The sequence below is a fragment of the Callospermophilus lateralis genome, chromosome 3 (assembly GCF_048772815.1).
Source record: "Callospermophilus lateralis isolate mCalLat2 chromosome 3, mCalLat2.hap1, whole genome shotgun sequence".
NCBI lineage: Eukaryota > Metazoa > Chordata > Mammalia > Rodentia > Sciuridae > Callospermophilus > Callospermophilus lateralis.
Genome location: NC_135307.1, coordinates 136,730,393 through 136,748,602, shown reverse-complemented (window position 1 = coordinate 136,748,602; position 18,210 = coordinate 136,730,393). Strand labels below are relative to the sequence as shown.

The window sequence follows — 18,210 nt, the reverse complement described above, 5'->3', positions numbered from 1 at the left end:
AGCCAGGTATACATAGATTTTGGCTCTCAGAACTGATCCAGGCCTTTAACCTGTGGCTTTTTCATTTGAAAATTGCAGTTAATAATTTGTACCACACTTTCAGCAGGCATGATTAAAAGGAACTTTTATCTGCAAAGTTTTCTTGAGAGTTGAATATTGGGTTCTGTGATTTGATTGAAAACTGTCAAGGTCAAGATAAGACAAGAGAAACTCATAACAAACAGAGAAGAGATGTTAGTTATATGTTGTTCTCCCCCCGACCTCCCCCTATATACCCAAACATCAGATTTGAGCAAACTAAGGCTGAGGGGGATATTCAAAGTGAATTCAGGCATTTGTTTCCTTCCACTCTTCCTTTCCTCCCTCTTTTCCTTCTTTTTAAGTTTTCTTCACTCTTTCAGGTACTTTTTTGGGGCATGTCCCCTATAGAGCATGTGAGGTTCTTGGGGATGTAATGTGATACAAAAACAAATGAAACATAGTTTTTATCTTCCAAGATTTCTTAGTCTAATAACTTAGGGATTTGGGGTATTAAAGTTTAAGTCAGGAACATCAAACTTGAACTCAAGTGTGTGGCAGACAATATCCAAAAACAATATCCAAGAGTTCCAGTGTAAGAGGCAAGGGCCAGAAAGCATTATCTGGATTGCGGGGTGTCAGAATCCTACATGGTGAAGGGCATCTGGGTTGACTTGAGGACGTAGAAACAGGTCCATCTCGAGGTAAGTATTAATGGTTCTTAGAAGACACATAGGAGAAGGTGATAACTCGGCTGAGTGACAGGAGAAAATAAGCTCCAGACCTTTACAGACCAGAAACCGTCTCTGTCTCCATGCTCCACTCTGCTATTATGCCAAGAAAGCACCCATTGACTATACATGAATGAGTAGTTGTGACTGTATTTCAATATTTTTTTTAACAAACAACCTGTAGGCCACATTTCAGTAATTCCTACGCAAAGACTCAGTGGGTCCCCTGACCACATGTGGGATGAACTGACTGCAGCATGGGTTACATGACACTGCTCCCTCCAGACACACCACTGGAGCCTAACTCACTGATGGGGACACTCTTCCCAGTGTCTGGCTGGGTGGGGTTTTCAGTAGGGCCACCCCAGGCCATGGCTGGAGGAAAACAGGAAGTGAAAAATGAAGCTGAACAGGTCAAGAGTGGTGGCTATGGAGTTTGGACCAGGTGTATGCACACTGAACCTGAAATATGAAGCTGAAAGGATGAGCATGAAATTTAGCATCAAATAAACTATAGTCATGTATAGTTTATTTGAAATTTGGAGGAAAATTACATAAGATGGATTGAATATTGAGTTTTACTTTTTTTTCCCCTGGATTAGGAATATAAGCATATGTTTCCCACATTTATATGATTTAGGTCTTTTTAGTCAGGACTGCCAGTTTTTTCCTTAACTAACTAAGTACTCATCGAAAACACGTGGTAGATTTTTCACCCTTGTTTTATTAAGGGAACTTGATCTAAGATATGGAAAGATAGAGGGCCTGGACTGTTTGATTCTGGGTGTCTTTTCTCTGTAAGACTACAACCCTTAAAAAACACACAAGTGTTCAGAAAAGAAACACCTTCATCATAAAACTAACCAAGATGATAATGTAGAAGAAAGACTAAACTGACTCAGAGTATTCTACCCAATGAAGAAAATACTGGTGGTATTTTGTACACTTTTAAATGTACAGAGAGCTAAAGGTATAGTAGGAGAATGAAACTGTTCCCCAGGACCTGCAAGGATTGATAAAATTTCTCTGTTGCCTCTTTTTCCATCTTATCCTCTACAGTCTTCCTCTTATGTTCTCTGCTTCAACTGTCTTTCTTTTGTGAGCAAATTCAGACTCTTCCTTCTTCTAGTTATTCCTTTTTTGCATAGTTGACGTTTTGTCATTAGGTCATGGATATATTCATATGATAGTTTTTGTGAGACCTCAGATAACTCAGTTCAAATAGTTTTCCATAACCCAGACTCAGTCACAACTAGATCATTCTCTTTCATCATTTCCAGGACATTTTCTGTGGTTGGTAATGATCTCATTCATTTGCTTACTTTATTATTTACTGTCTTCTCTCTCTTACTATAAGGCAAATTCCACAGGAGCATGGACTTTTGTTTCTTCTCTCATTGACTCTTTCACTCCAGAAAGCCATTGACTCTCATTGACTCTTCAGAACCTAGAAGAGTCCTTGCTCATAGCAGGTGCTCATTAATGTTTGGGATAGAGTGAAGGGCCCACCTAAACAGAGGTAGAGAGGCCAATAGGGATGATAATCACAAACATGTGGATCACAGTGGTAAATGAGATGAATATTTTCTTGCTTTATTGTTTACATAGTTTACCTCATTTTATAGAAATTATTATTTATGAAGAGGACTCAAATACTGACACAAATTCTGAGAAAAATTGTCTATCTTCTTTTCTAGTGCAAAAATACAACATATGTATGTTTAACTATCCACTGGATAAGCTAATGTTACAACCTGAGGCCAAGAAACCATGTCTTAAGACTTGGAAGAAGAACATTGCATCTTGTCTTGTTGCCTTTCAGGGTGGATGTCATGACTGTAACCTGTTCTTTAAATATCCCTCTGTAGTATGATGACTTGGAAACTGATGTGGACAAGCTGAGTTCCAAACCTGGGCTTGACCGACCTGAAGAGGAACTCATGCAATATGAGGCAATGTGTCTGGAGCTCTCCTATAGCTTTGAGGTAGGACACAGACTGTGGTTTCTGCTCCTTGGTGATGCATGGAGGGTTCTTTACAGAACCTGGGAGGCCAAGCCAAACAGAGTGTCCAGATGTAAAACATTGCTTATCATGAGCCATTTGCTTCTGGGCTCCTTCTGAGAAAACAGCACAAGGTTAAGCAAAAATTTGAAAATGGTGGCCAAGGTGGGATGCATGACCAGTTTCTACAGTCTGACATCCTACACCTGGGATGGCAGTAGAGTGAAAGTGCACAGTATGACCTATTGGTTAGTGGGCAAGGTACCCTGGCCCCATTCACTGAAATAGCAAGTGAACATCCTTGGTGATTTAATGTTCTCTTGCTAAAAAGATGGACTTCTAATGGTGGCCATCCTGATTCCAGACTGGCTTTGTTAATAGAAGCAAATAAGGAACCTTACACCTGGTGATGTCACTCCAGTGCCTAGTTGCTGCCATTGATGTTGCTGCTATCAAGATTTTAAACCTGCTTTTTGATCTCTGTTTTTTTTTATAGTTCTTAATAAATAATGCGTTTGGCCACATCAAAGGGCATAGCTAGTTACATAGAGAAAGGAGTTAACATGTTCTGTTTCACTCCAGAAAGCCAAAGACTATTGGTGGTGAAAGTTGCAATGAAACAAACTTCAATTCAGTGTAAGGAAGACTTTCTTTTAATAATCAGAATTGTTCTAAAAATGTGCATTACCTTTGGGGCACTATGAAAGGCTTCACTCTGGGTTTCAGTGAGGCCCTATAAATTAAGTTGTTCAACTAGGTTGAAATTTAGTGGGAATTTGGAGAAGACATACATACATTCATGTACCATATAGAATTGTACTAGATCCACCAAAATCCCTTCCCAAACATGAGTTTGTATGATTCTACCTTTTTTTTTTTTTGACTCTTGAATGTTAATCTTCCCTTGGCTGATGCTAGAAAAAGCTTCCCAATTCACAGGATTTATACTTAGCTCTGTGCCCAGAGAGTGAGGATAGGGATCAAAGTGTATTCTCTACTTGCAAAGAAACACTGACATATTCTTTTCCACTCTAAACCCCAAGGAACTAGAGTCCAAATTTGGAGATGATGCAAACCTTGAAGACTCTCAGGACACCAATCACCACCACATTCCCACTGCTGCCTCCCCAAAGCAGCACTGCTTGAAGAAGGACCAAACCTCCTGGGGGCAAGAAAAAGAAGACACAGTCCAGACTTCTCTCCTGAGCATGGTGAAGATGGGAAGGTCCTCCAAGAAAAGACCCATAAAGAACATATACCACGATGTGCAATCCAATGGTCTTGGCATAGATTCTCTTGGAAATGATATCCCTGACATTCAGACTTCCCCAAAAGAGGATGGTTGGGACATAGAAGCTATTTCTTGCCCAAGGATGAGTGCCTCCTTTTCCAATTCCACGAGTCCTAGAGAAGCTGGTGAAGTAATAGATAAGCTTCTGCACCTACATCCCAAGTGTATCCCTTTCCATGATCCCTGTCTTTATATGGCCAAAGCCAGAAGAACCAGATCTGTGGTGGACTTCAAGATGGTGGCGTTTCCTGATCTCTGGGGACACTGTCCACCTCCCTCTGCCCAGTCCATGTTGGAACGCAAATGTGGAGTCCAGAGGTAATGAATGGTGCTACTGACTTGGGATCTGTACTTTTCTCTTCTTTAATATTTTTACAGGTGGAATCATTTGTACAGATAGTTCTGCTATAGAAAAGTAAGCATTAGTCAAGAACATTTTGAAGTCCTTTGGGAAACTTTTACCACCATAAATGCTTGTTTCCCTACTAGGGCATTCCAGAATAGAGGATGGAGAAGTGGTAGGCTTATGTTTCCTGACCAAAAAATTCCTTGGAAGATTCTAATACAGCCCCTGGCCCCATACTCATCATAAACCGCAAAACAGGGGAAGGTCATCTAGTTTCTCCAAATACTGGAATTTTTCTAAAAAGAATGTTTAAATGTTTATATATTTATTGAATAGTAGGGAAAAAACCCTGATTATTGGGAGTGTCTTGCTTGTTTACTGCACATTGGTATCTGACATCTTGCTAATAGAAAGGTGGTATATTGCCATCCCATGGCCCCAATGTCACAGACCCTGGCTTGGTTTGGAGAATGAGTTTGCTGCATCATTGAGGAGGGAATGGGACAGAAAATCCATATCCTTCAGGCCATAACAATGAGAGATAGATTATTCCCAGAATGTAGGAGAGCTAGGTCTTTGGATCAGCATAGTTAGATTAAAATGAAAACCAATAAAAATGAGGAAAAAAATATTTTCCTTGAAAAAAAAAAAAAGAATGTGTATCTACTAAGTCAAAGTATACAGATCAGGAAGTTTTATTTCCAGCAAATGGTTCTTTTGATGGTTGGTTCCCACATGGGTTCTTGATTGAATTCTCTGACCTCATCCCTAGGACATTATCTGCCATGCTCACCTTCCTGAGAAACTCATGTCAGAGGCTGTTTTGCACAATATTATCCCTGCACAGATCATCTTCCCTCTCAGTCTAGCCTTCATTTCCAGTCCTTCCTCACCCTTTGTTCATTCCACCTCAATGGACTGGATTGGAAATGTAAGAAAGGAACTCAAAGTCCTTCAGAGCTTCCTTCCTTTCTCTTACTTAAATTTTCCCAGTATTATTTCTCAGACAGGAGACTGACCTCAGCCTGCTGGAGCACACAGAGCCCAATGAATTTACATGGCAGAAAAATACAGAAGCCACCGGAGTTTTACAAACCTTGATCATGAAAATAGTCAATATGCCTGATGTTTCCCTCAAAACTGCCTCAATGCAAAGGAATCCCTTATGTATAGAGTCAGAAAAGTTAAAGTACACTAGCCCAAATGCTCTTCATAAAACTCTCAAAATAAGAATCCCCTCACTGAAATCTAACATCTTTGTTATTTCTAGTCCTACAGTTTGTTATAGAATAATTCAAACTATACTGCTCATAGTTTAATTTTTAATAAAGAAGAGAAGAAGGTATGGCAGTTTTGTTTGTATCCTTTGAGGCCAAGATTAGGGCATCGTTAAACTTTTATATCTCTCTAATGAACCCCAGGGTCCTTCCCAGGGCACCTTAGAGAAGCTGGGCAGAGAATGAGGGTCAACACTTAAAATGTTTCCAATTTTCCTTTCTAGGATCAAGATATTTGAGGATGTCCGAAGGTTCATCCAGCCAAATGATATTATAAATAAAGTTATCTTTAGTTTAGATGAGCCTTGGTAAGTGGTCTTATATATTTATGGAATAGTAGGTATGGAAAATTCTGTTAAACTGCATGAAGACAGTAGTTTTTCATGTTAATAATCCATTCCTACTCCTGAAAACATCATGGTGACTAATCAGGTTCAATATCTATAAGAGAAACCTTATCTTTAAGAAGGTGTCTAACTGTGTCCAAGAATAACAATAAGAAAGTTCACAGGTTCTCTATTTCATTACAGGCCTTTGCAAGACACAGCTTCCAGTTGCCTAAGGTTCTTCTCCAAGTTTGAGTCAGGAAATCTTCGCAAAGCCATCCAAGTGCGTGAGTAAGTAGGGAAGACCACAGGGGTAGCTCTTGGCAGCCCAGGAGAGTAGGCCGTAATTATCTCTTGACCATTCTGTGTTCAGTGACCTCACATTGGTGGCTTGAAATCAGCCATGGTGAGAATGTTTATCCCATGAAAATTGGAAAATACTATACATGAAGGTTTTTCCTCTCTGATTCAGTTGTTAAACATTTACCAGCATGCCTCTAGAGATCTCACAGGCTAATGTCATAGCAAAGTGAACTTTTCAGTAGAAGAATAAACATGCCTTAGTCCAGATAGTAGGTCCACATTTGGCTGTGAGAGCACTTTGACTGGGACACTTATTGGTTCCTGTTGACATGGAAAGGTATGAAGTGTTCCCTATTCCTACACCACTCCAAGTCTGTTGATGTGCCACAGCTGTGTATTTAGGTGGCAGCAATTATGGACTGTCCATCTTTCATTCAAGCAAATGCACAGTACATGTGTCTCTGGGAAAACCTACCAATGAGCTGTTATTAATAAAAAAGGATTCCATAGATAAGGAAATATTAGGGATGGACAAACTGAAAGGAAGGATATAATCTTTTTAATTGGTTGAAGAGATGGTTGTTCTCATGAAATTACCTATCATTCTTTGTTCTATAGAAGGATGGGCCATATTTTCCATATGCCAAAAGACAAGATATATAATCTGTCTTCTGTGGGAGAACTTCTGAAAACCATAGTCCAGGCAGTTGTCATGAGAGCACAGGGCATTGCAATCCCTTTCCAACAGGTGCCTTTGAGCAAGTTGCCCAACTAACACCAAACATTTATTTTCCCTCCTATAAAACGAGGACAATGATAATACCTACCTCATATGTGGTTCATGAGAGTTAAATAATATACATAAATCTCTTAGGATAGTGCCTAGCACATGGTAAGCACTCATTCAGCATAAGCTCTTATTCAGGGATGCATGTTCACTGTGACTAGAACTTAGTGTAGCTAAGACCTGCTTTATATGCACCTAAGGAATCATTTTTGAAGTTGTTCTTTTGGGGATGAGATGAAAGGTGATTCGTTTTTGGATTTTGCACATGAGTTATTTCCAGCTCAATATTTAAGACAAAGACAAATTGAGCTACTTGGGCTATAAGGGGGAAAGGACAGTCATGTCCAGACTGCTATTCAGTCTACTTCTGGTTCTGTTGTCAGCTCAGCTTCTACTTCTTCCTATGGCTCCTATTTTCTTATTCCTTCTCTCTAAATTCATGTTCAGAGAATCCCAGAGATAATATCTGATTAGCAGTCTCGTGGTTGGACAGTTTTCAGTCCAGTTTGTTTGTGAGCAGCTGGCTAGGCTCAGGTCTTTACATCTGCTTTTGACCAGACCATAGTAGACTCCTAAACTCAGTCGTGCCCAAGGTAATGGAGACAAATGATGTAAAACAAACTGCTTACTGGAAAAAATTTTTCTGATCACTTTTTAGAGAAAGTACTGTGGGAATAGTACATAATTTAAGGGTTGTGACTTTACAGAATTGTCCTTGTGAGTGCTACTCAGTGAGTTTTGCTTCATTCATTGCCTAGTGAGCTAAATGGTTAGAGCATGGTCCTTACAAGTACCGCATTCACATGTCTTATACCAAGCTTTGCACTTCCACAAAGCTCATGATATAATGTTATTTATTAGGGATCCAGAGTGGGAACATATGCATGGGTTAGGGCAAAAATATTTCCCCATTTTAAAACAACAACTCAAAAAGAGTACCAAGAGGATGGGACAATAATATTCCTGAAAATGAAATTTCTTGGTAATAATGTTTTAGTCAAAACAGCAAATTCTGTAGTTACAGCTGAGAAAATTAATTACCTCTGGAAAACAGCAACTGAGAGGGGACAGACAAGAGATCCTGGAGTACTGGAATTGTCCTATATCTGTATAATTGTCTATATCTGGCAGCACAGGTGCATCCAGATGCAAATAAATCCATTGAGCTATTCATTTAAGATTTGTGTACTTCACTGCATGTAAGTTATATCTCAATTAAAATGAAAAAATGCACAAACAACCTCTGTTATGCTCGTCTAATTCATGTTTGTTGCTCTGTGAGGGGATTTGTATCCATTATACTATTTAAACTTTATAAACAGCACTCTGAGTTTAGACGCTTTCCATTTTCCATATAAGGAAACTGAGACTCAAAATTAATGTCTAACCTCACATAGTCTTGGCATATCCAAACCAGATGTTACTGAATTTTCCTGAGAAAATTGCATTTTCCTAGTCGAACAGAAACTGCACTATAGTTTGGTGAAAAGACGTGCTACAGTTCTGTCAGTGATTCTTCTAATAGATTCTGAGATCTATAACCCAGAACTTGAGACACATAGATTCTCATTTACCTTAAAGATGTTCCAAATAACCCTTCAGTCTTGCTTCTGACTCTGTAGGTTTGAGTATGACTTGCTGATCAATGCTGATGTGAACAGCTGCCAGTACCAGCAATGGTTCTATTTCAAGGTGAGCGGTATGAGAGCCAACATCCCTTACCGCTTCAACATCATCAACTGTGAGAAGCCCAACAGCCAGTTTAATTACGGTATGGGCCCTTGGGGATTGGAGGTTTTCTTGATAGTATCATGAGCTTCTTGACTTTTAAATTATCAAAAGACCTGTGTGCATTACCAGAGGGTTTGAAGTTGGTCTGACACACTTTGGTTGCCTGTGTGGCAATGGAGTGGCCAACCAATGGCACACTGCTAATACGGAGGAATTTCTGGGAATCCTCACTCTGACATGGAAAGTTAAGAGTGCATGATTGAAGTTAAGAGTTCAAGGTAGAGAAAGGGAATCAGTGCTCTGATTCCCTTTCTCTACCTTGAACATTGTTGTTGTTGTTGTTATTATTTTTGCATGTGGGGATGGTTGGTGGGAACGAGTTGGGGAGGGGGTGTGGTAGTGCTAAGGATTGAATCCAGGGCCTCACATGAGCCAGGCAAGAACTCCACCTCTGATTTATATGAGCTACATCCCCAGCACCCAACCTTGTGCTTTTGAGATTGGTGAATGTTCTCATTTACTCCTAGCTTCAAAAATCCCACAGGAGCAAATGTGTTAGTCTGTATGTCACAACATGAGAATATCAAAATGCAATTGGGCAACACAATTTTACCCTCTCAAGAAAACTCTGGAAAAAAGCTTGAATTCTCTTGAGTACCTGTGGTTTATTTTTCAGGGGACATTCAAGAGACAAGACTAAACAATAACTCTTGCTTATTTCGAATATTTCTAGGAATAGGAAATTCTCGTGTTGGCGCTAACTCATATACTACTTTATTGGGTAGATTTGAATAAGGAACAAATATTCCCACATATCTAGCTACAAGCATGAGATCCTGCCTCTGTTTTGTGAGGACTAAATAGAGTCTCATTGCCGTAGAAAGAAAATATGAACCTTAACTCTTGTATTTGCTTTGTGTGGATACTATAATAAATTTGTGCTTTAAAACAAGACAAATTTATTCTCTTGCAATGCTAGTATCCTTAAGTCCAAATCAATTTCCAAATGGGATAAAGGGCATGTCAGTGAGGCTGTGTGCTCTCTGGAGATGCTAGGGGAGAATCCCTTTACTTTTCTACCTTCTGCAGATAAATTCCTTGCATTCCTTGGTGCATGGCCCCTTCTTGAGACCAGCAACAGTGCACCTTCAAATCTCTCTCTGCTTTAGTCATGTTGCTTCTCTTCTTTAGTCAGAACTTCCTTTGCCTTCCTCTCATAGGAGCAGCTGTGATTGCACATAGGGCCACCAGGACAATCTTCCCATCTCAAGATCCTAAACTTAGTCACACTGGCAAGGTCTCTTTCATTGGTTAACATTCACAGTGTCAAGGAATTAAGATCTGGATATCCTTGGGGGCCATTTTTCAACCTTCTGCAACTCACTTTCCTTTTTTTTTTTAATCTTTTAAAATCTCCTCTTCCACTTTCCCTCATGGATTAAATCCTGGTTTTATTTTACAAAGGGATGCAGCCAACCCTGTACTCTGTGAAGGAGGCTCTTCTTGGCAGACCCAGCTGGATACGGACAGGCAATGAGATCTGTTATTACAAGTAAGTGAGAGGCTTGAGAAGGTTGTTAACTTCCTTTTCTCAGTCATTCCCTCTTAATTTCTTGCTTTTCCATCTTAATATTATAAGCATCAGTAATCTGTGCTTGTCTGTCATACTTTTTTCTCTGTCCCAAATGGCAAATGCCCTGCCTTTTAGAGATAGAAGCTTGTTAAACAGCACTCATAGTAGACAACAAGAAACATATTTTGATTTGCTGAAAAATGGTTTCTCTTCATTTATGTACATTAAAACTTCATTTATGCACATTGTTGTTAGACATTAAGAGTTGTACAGATTTTATCTGTAATTAGTACATGAGACATTAATTCTTTATTCATTTTCACTGGGCCCATTGAACAAAAAGTCTGAAAATCTCTGACATTTTCTTTTCCACCTGTGCTTCACTTTCCAATGTATAGGGGAGTAAGTATGTGGCAGACACACTTAAGTAACTCCTCTTCCATAGCAGGATAGTTTTTGAGTAAAAGATAATAATAAAAGAGGGAAGGGCTACAATATTCATCTTCAGACTTTGATCAGTAGTCAGTTTTATCAATGTGTCCTGCAAAGTTGTAATGAAATCTAAATTGTCCCTATTTCTTGTTTTTGATGAAAGAAATGGATTCCAGGCCCATGAATTGCTTATGAGTGCATTTTTAAATGGAAAATAAAATTGAAGTACATAAGAAAAAAGTAAAAGGATAGGAAGTGTTAGGATAGGTAGAATATACATAATTCCTTATTAGCTCATTGTCAGGATTTTATAAAAAATGATAGGTTAGTTCTTATTTTTGTGGATAAAGTAAGTCTTATCTTTAAGATTATAAGAGAACCAGTGGGTGGGGGGGGGACTATTACCAGACATTCTAGAGTTTAGGATTGTTATCGCTGTCAATATCAAGGAGGGTATGTACACTGAATGCTTCTTGGCTTTTGAGAATGTAAGGACTGTATTGATAGATAGGAAAGGTCAAGAATCTTGTTGCTCTGTTAGATAAAGGCAGAAATCACCCCAGAGATAATGACAGTCTACAAAACATAGCTGGGCTGACTAACAGTCTGTAATATAAGAGTTGGCAGTGTTCAGTCCTTGATATATGAAGATATGAATCCAAATAGCTTTTTCATATATTCTTGAGAAGGAATCAAAATATTAGAACTTTGTTGGATTTCCATCCACCTAAATGGCAATTACTCTCTGGCCCACATACCTTAAGACTCTCAGGAATTTCTTTTTGTTTCAAAGAGAATAAGGCTAAAACTTGTCTAGGTTGTAGCATTCACAATTATAGAGGAAAATATGGAAACCTAAATCTGGACCTCTGTGTGTCAAGAATAACTTTTGGTTTCTTCTGAAATTAGTTACCATGAGTAAATTTGAAAGGCCCAATTTAAAAGTTGGCCCGGACCTGGAACTTATTAAGAGATTAGACAAATATCATTTTGTGCCCTCTCTCCATGGGAGAAAGCTCTCCCTGGAGGATGCTTCTCTTGGAATTGGGGAGCAACCTCAAGGGGACCAGGTATGTGTGAAGAGAAGGAAGAAGCCACACATCCAAATCACATCCCTAGCCTAAAGGAAGCCAGTGTTAATAGCTTCTAGATTCATTAACAAGACAATTGTTGTGTGATTAAAGAGCAATAGAGGGGTAAGATGAAAACCGTGCATGTATAATGTAATTCATTTTTCATATTCCAGCCATGAATACAAGGGAGATAAATGGATAAGATTGTTACATTGCAATGTAGTTTGTTTTACAATTATTCATCACATTATGTTAACATATTTCCAATAATGTGATGTAACAACAGAATAGATACATGTAATCTCTGTTCAGCCACAAATCAGAAAATTTTCTCTATTATAATATGCCTTTTATTAAGCAATATCTTTCTCCTTACTTGTGCCTCACAATCTTTGAGTTGAATTGCTTTAGAGGATTTGTTTGCTTCATTCCTGCCTTTATTCTCCGTGGTTTATCAGTTTGGTATAACTTTAGCTCCTTATTTCTTTATGTCCTCTCTGGTAGTAGAGGCTCAGAAGTTCTATTGCTATCATGCTATTAAATTCCCAGACATAGTGCTATGTTTTAAGTGGGTGCCAGGGTATTCATTGTGGGGAGAAATGTGAGCCATAGAGGAGGAGTATCTTTTCCACCCTATTTTTTATTAGTGCAGTATACTTGTCCATAGTGGTGGGATTTATTGTTACATATTCATAAATACACACAATATAACAGTAAAATTTGGCCAATATCATTCCCCAGTATTTCTTCCTTCTCTTTTCTTTTCCCTCCCCTGGTCCCTTTCCTCTACTCTACTGGCCTCCCTTAGATTTTCATGAGATGCCCCCACCCCACCTTTCTTTTCCTGTTTCCTCTGAATGCAATGATGAGCAATTGTGAAGGCAGACTGACTACTTTGTGGGACCGATTGCCATCCATTAGAAATAATCTCCAAATTATTTTGGCTGTGTATCTAAATCATGTACTTATGCATGTACTTACTAATATAGATTTGTTCCTAAATTATTTTAAAATAAATGATACATGCATTACTAGACTATTATATATTGTACATTAGAAAATGTGCAAAAAGCGAAGAATTTTTAATGAGAAAATGATGAAAGAAATTAGACTTTTTGTTATATATTTATACTATTGAAAGCTCAGTGCACACTACATCCTCATGGTGAAATTCACCATCACACACACACACACACACACACACACACACACACACACACAAGTGTAAAAAGTATGTAGGAAAATAAAGGGAAAAATACAGTAGTAAGTAGCCTTTTGGATAATTTTGAAAATTTTGACTAATGTTCCAGATCTAATTAGATGATCTTTCCCACATGAACTGTACTGAGGATAGGGTGTTGGCCATGGGCCTTCTGCTCTTTTCTTGATCATTTATGATTGCAATTTAGCACAGTTATTGACTGATGGCTTCTCAGCAGAATGTAAAAAATATTTTCTGTTTTGAGAGGTTTAGCTTAATTTAGATAATATGATCTGTAAATCTACCAAAATATGCTTCCGTAAACTTAAATACCTTCCCAGAAGCCAAAAGCAAAACAATGAGGAGGGGCAAATTATTCCTGCTCCTCCCTTGGGAGACTGCCTGTGCAGCCACTGATACTGAACTTACCTGGCACAGGGAAATAGTTGGTGTAGAATTTAATGTACTTTTCATAATCCATGCCTGGAACACCACAGGATGGATGAGATTGCTCATTATCTAGTTTGTTTTGTAATTATTCATCACATAAGGTTGAAGAGGACTGCCTAAGGGCAGTCATGTAAATCCACATATTAAATGTGAGACAATTTAATTTCTTTCTTATTACCTAGATAATTGTAAATTTAAGAAGAAATGCTAATATTTTTTCCGTGTGTGCAGTTGATCATCCTGCCCTCCCCTGTAGCACCTCCTACCCCTTCCATAATACCCATGTGTTTCACCCCCCCTGAAGACTACTCAGCTAGAAAATAAAAAAGGGCCCTCAAGATGGAAGAACATAAATGGCCAGACTCATTTTTCCATACTGCTCATAAAAATAAGTAAGGACAGTTTTAGTTTCTGCTTTATTTACTTTCATATAGCCTGCTTCTCCCTCTCCTGTACACAGCCTCACACCTTTTCCGATTCTCTCCCAGCTCTGGTCTACAGTAATTTTGGTGCTGAAGGGCAGCGGGAGGGAAGCTACACGCTCTGAGTGGCCCTGTAATACACAGCGGCTGATCTCTTCTGACATTTATCTCCGCTCGTGAGAGGAGATGGAACAGCTCACTCATGAAGATGAATGTCATACAAGAGCTCTGCCATCATGCATTCTTCCGAGGGATCTCAGGAGAGAGATTTGGTGCTATATAGAATATTAGAGACGCTGCAGACATGGAGAAGCCTGGAGACTTGGTTGCTCTGCCTTATTAGATCCTGTTAAGTGAAATGATGCACTCTTGTTAAACAGGGCCATCATCATTGTAAGATCATCTAATTCACTCTCTGCCTTGGAATTTGCTAATATTCATGCACATGCAGAAAAAAAAAATGACTTCCCAGCATTTTTAAAGTACAAATGGAAATAGATTTAAGTTCATAACTATGCATTTGTGTACTCTGCTACTGGATTCATTGAAGGCTTTATGATTACAAAAGTACAGATCCTTCCAAAGATACATGATTTGGGGAAGGGAAAAAAAGGGGGGGGGCTTGTAACTGTGGAGCACTTGAATCTGTTTAGCCCAAATCACCTTTGACCTACAACCACCTCTCTAAGACCCAGTGAATGCAGAATCTGAGAGCCGTCCTGATTTTGCCAGGCTCCTTTATCACCTGGAAGAGTAGATTGACCAGAGAAGTTTCTTGGAATTTGAATTTCCAACCTCTCATTAATGGAGTGATCTTAGGCAAATTATCTTGACTTCTCTCAACTTTAGATTCATTGTCTATAAGAATGAGATAATAAGGGCAATTATGGAGCCATTCTGAACACGTAGAAAACTTAGAAAAGTAGGTATTCAATGAATGTTAACAACTATTATTAATAATTAGTAGAAAGATTGTGGCATCAAGCACCAATGATAGAAAAAAAATCATAGTATATGGATCATTTTTACTATTTCTCATCTGAATTATTTTACATTCTGTCTGTTATTTTGGACTCTTAATTAATAGGGCTGATTTATAAAGACAGAAACTTCAAATTTTTACTTGCTGAATTGGGCCAAAAGACTACTCACCCGTTTATCCATTACTAAGAGGTAGATGATATACATGAAAAAACTCTTCGTTTCAGATTTATGCCCACACTTGGAATTGAATCCTGTTTTACTGTACTTGTGTGGAATTACAACTGTCATTTAACATCTGTAAGCCTCAAGGTTCCCATCTGTAGAATGTGCATAATAATGTCATTAAGGTTAAGAGATAAAATATGTGTTAAGCATTCTAATTATTATTTCCTGAGTAATTTATTCTACAAACTTCAACAGCTGCTGTACCCAAGCGTGAGGCACAAAGGCCCGACATAAGGATACATAGCCTGATCCCTGCCATGAAGCATGGGCAGCGAGGAAGGGGACAACAGTGTGAGGGGACTGTCAGGGAAGGCTTCCCATTGGAGGAGACTTTGAGTCCTGAAGGAAGGACAGCAGTCAGCTGATGAAGAAGTGAGAAAAGGCTTCCCATGCAGAAGAACATGGAAAATATCACAAATATGCAGGATAGACGTTCCTGCTGCCTTGCAAACATCCCCCAATAGGTTCACATCATAATCGAGAAAACAAAAATAGGTCATGGGTGCGATCTCACTCTATCATGGACAAATTGAATTGTCACAAGCCAAGTGCTTCACTGTAAAGGTTTATCAGACATTTCCCATTAGAGGAGGTCTTGGGAAAGGTCAAAGGTCTCTGAAGAAAGTTTTACTGGAGATGGATTCAACTTCTGGATGTTCCTTTTACAGTGTGGCCATCAGGGGACTCCAATGGGAAGCCTGACATTTGCTTTAGGTTCAGCCAGAGTTTAGATCCCAGACTAAGGTTGTAACTGAATCTATTTTAGCCAAGATTCATGCTAAATGAAGTGATATCCAGTTTTCTTAAATTCCAACAGTGTGTACTCCCTCCTGGGGAAGGGTGGCTTGTCAGTGGTGAGCTAACACTAGCAAGCTACAGGGGGTAACACCTTAGGTGTGCATGTGATGCTGGTGTGAGAAGACAGATTTCATGTAGTCAAAACTACCATTTGAATTCCCTCCCTGCAGTCACTAGAACCAAAAAAAAAAAAAAAAAAACATGAGCTAAGAATTAGCCCATTTTATTTTTCCTTCCACTCCACCATAGCAGTTCTTTGTTTGGAGTCCCGCTTTGTTCTGGATGGGGGAGAGTGCATTGGGATAAATACAGAGATTTCATTGACTTGTCTACTCTCCCTCCCTTTCTTCTGTGACTGAGTAGGGATAGGGGTGAGTTAGCATAGGGTAAATGTGCTTGTGATGTGACTTCAGTATTCTTAATAGAGCAGTGGGTAAACCTAAAAAGAATCAAGGCCCATGCCAAATTAGACCATCGCTACTGGTCCTTAGAGGCATCTGTTATTTTTGAGTCAAGATGCAGAACCTGTTTTCACTTTTTGTAGGTAAATAACATGGGAACAGTGAGGCACTGGTTAAGTGTTTCCCCCGTCTTAATATCCATGAATGTATGTGTGTGTGCTTGTGTGTGTGTGCGTACTCACATGTGTGTGCTTACAGGTGAAACATTCTTCCATGCTTTGGTTGGTTGTGCCTGGCTCATTCATTTCATCGGCTCTGTCGTTGCAAGGAGCTATAACTGGCTGGTACCTGCTGTTTAATTGGGTATCAACTGAGTGTGCCTTTGCAATGGAGCCTTTACAGGTGAAATCAGAAAGCAAATGAAAGAGAGCACATGTGCCTTATATGTGTTTTAACTTTCATCTGCTTCTTTACATACTTTCTAATTACCACCGTGTTAGCTTTGGGAGACACTTCAGACCTTTGAGAAAATGTGGCAAAAGTAGACTCCATGATGTATCAAAATTTAGATAACACCATGGGGAAAGATACCCTTTGGCAGTTCCATTTCTGAAAGCACAAAGGAAATGGGTTCTATTAACCTGATGCTGAAAAGCTAGGTAGATAGTCTTTTAGGTTTTGAGTTGTTATGGAGTACCCTCTTTTTCTTAGAATTACCAAGACTTCAGGCTGCCATGTTGACAGAATTTGAAGCAAGTGAAATGTAATATGTTATATTTGGTGGGATCACCAGGTTCTCTTACTCCTATTCCTAGTTTTATATAATCTGGAAAACCACAAAACCACAAGAAATAAGAGATTTTTCTATTAATTGCTTTCTTACATGCTTGCTTTTTTTGCTTTCATGGGGGCTAGCATGAAGATTGCAAAAAAGCAGAAAACAGTAACCTATATTTCATATTTTGCAAGAACACATAGGAATAATCATTTACTATTTCTTCCCTCATTCTTTCTATTCCTCCCCCTAAGCCTGAAAACCCATGGTGGTTCAGGAAGCCAATGTTGTATGTGTTCAAAGGTGGGATTACATCTTTTGGTGTCCAGTGCATTTTGCATTGTAAGGTAGCCTTGATGATAGCATTTCTCAGGAAAACCTGCACAGCCGTCTCAATATCAACAGGCAAGATGAGAGCATAACTGGCAGTGCGTGGTGAAAATATTGCTGGGAATGTACTTCTGGGTGCAATTTACTTTGATACTGTTCTCTGAAATATCAAAATTGGTTCTTCATCTTTGACAAAGGAAAATGTGCATTCTCAAGCTTTAAGAAGCTGAGCCACATTTGGGGTGACAAATATATTCCTTTGGGAAGAAAGTATTAAATAGTGGAAAGAACAAAGTCTTTCCAGCCAGAGATATCTAGGCTTAAGTCTTGTATTGATCATTTACTTGCCTTGAGACCTTATTTTTCTCTATAGTTTCATTTCTTCATCTACTCAATAGGTTATTGCAATAATAATAGAAGATGAGATATGTTAAAAAGTTGAGTTGGAACTCAATACTTAGTAGTGATTGCTAATAAATTGATTTGGTAGGTGGAGGAAAAAGGAAGGATCTTCACCTTATGTGGTCTAAAGACAGATTGGGGGACCCAAATTTGGGTAATGAAGTGTGTGTTTGCAGTAGAATCCCAGAAAGCACAGAAGTATTTACATTTATCTCTATTTTCTAGCTCAGTGACTTGATAGCCTTCATTTTCAGACACAGCAGGAAAGGCTTATGCATATATACTACAATTGGGGGGGGGCAGATGGCCAGGCTTCTGTATTGCTGAGCTG

General features: G+C 38.9%; 1 protein-coding gene across 1 annotated transcript in view; it reads left to right on the top strand.

Moving 5' to 3' along the window:
- Agbl1 (AGBL carboxypeptidase 1) overlaps nt 1-18,210 on the top strand; it is a 762,772-nt gene that overhangs the window by 170,757 nt on the left and 573,805 nt on the right. Inside the window, exons 10-15 of the mRNA XM_076851383.2 lie at nt 2,618-2,734; nt 3,796-4,361; nt 5,891-5,974; nt 6,197-6,283; nt 8,705-8,853; nt 10,278-10,365. Coding sequence (XP_076707498.2) covers nt 2,618-2,734; nt 3,796-4,361; nt 5,891-5,974; nt 6,197-6,283; nt 8,705-8,853; nt 10,278-10,365 — 1,091 coding nt within the window. The remainder of the gene's footprint in view (nt 1-2,617; nt 2,735-3,795; nt 4,362-5,890; nt 5,975-6,196; nt 6,284-8,704; nt 8,854-10,277; nt 10,366-18,210) is intronic.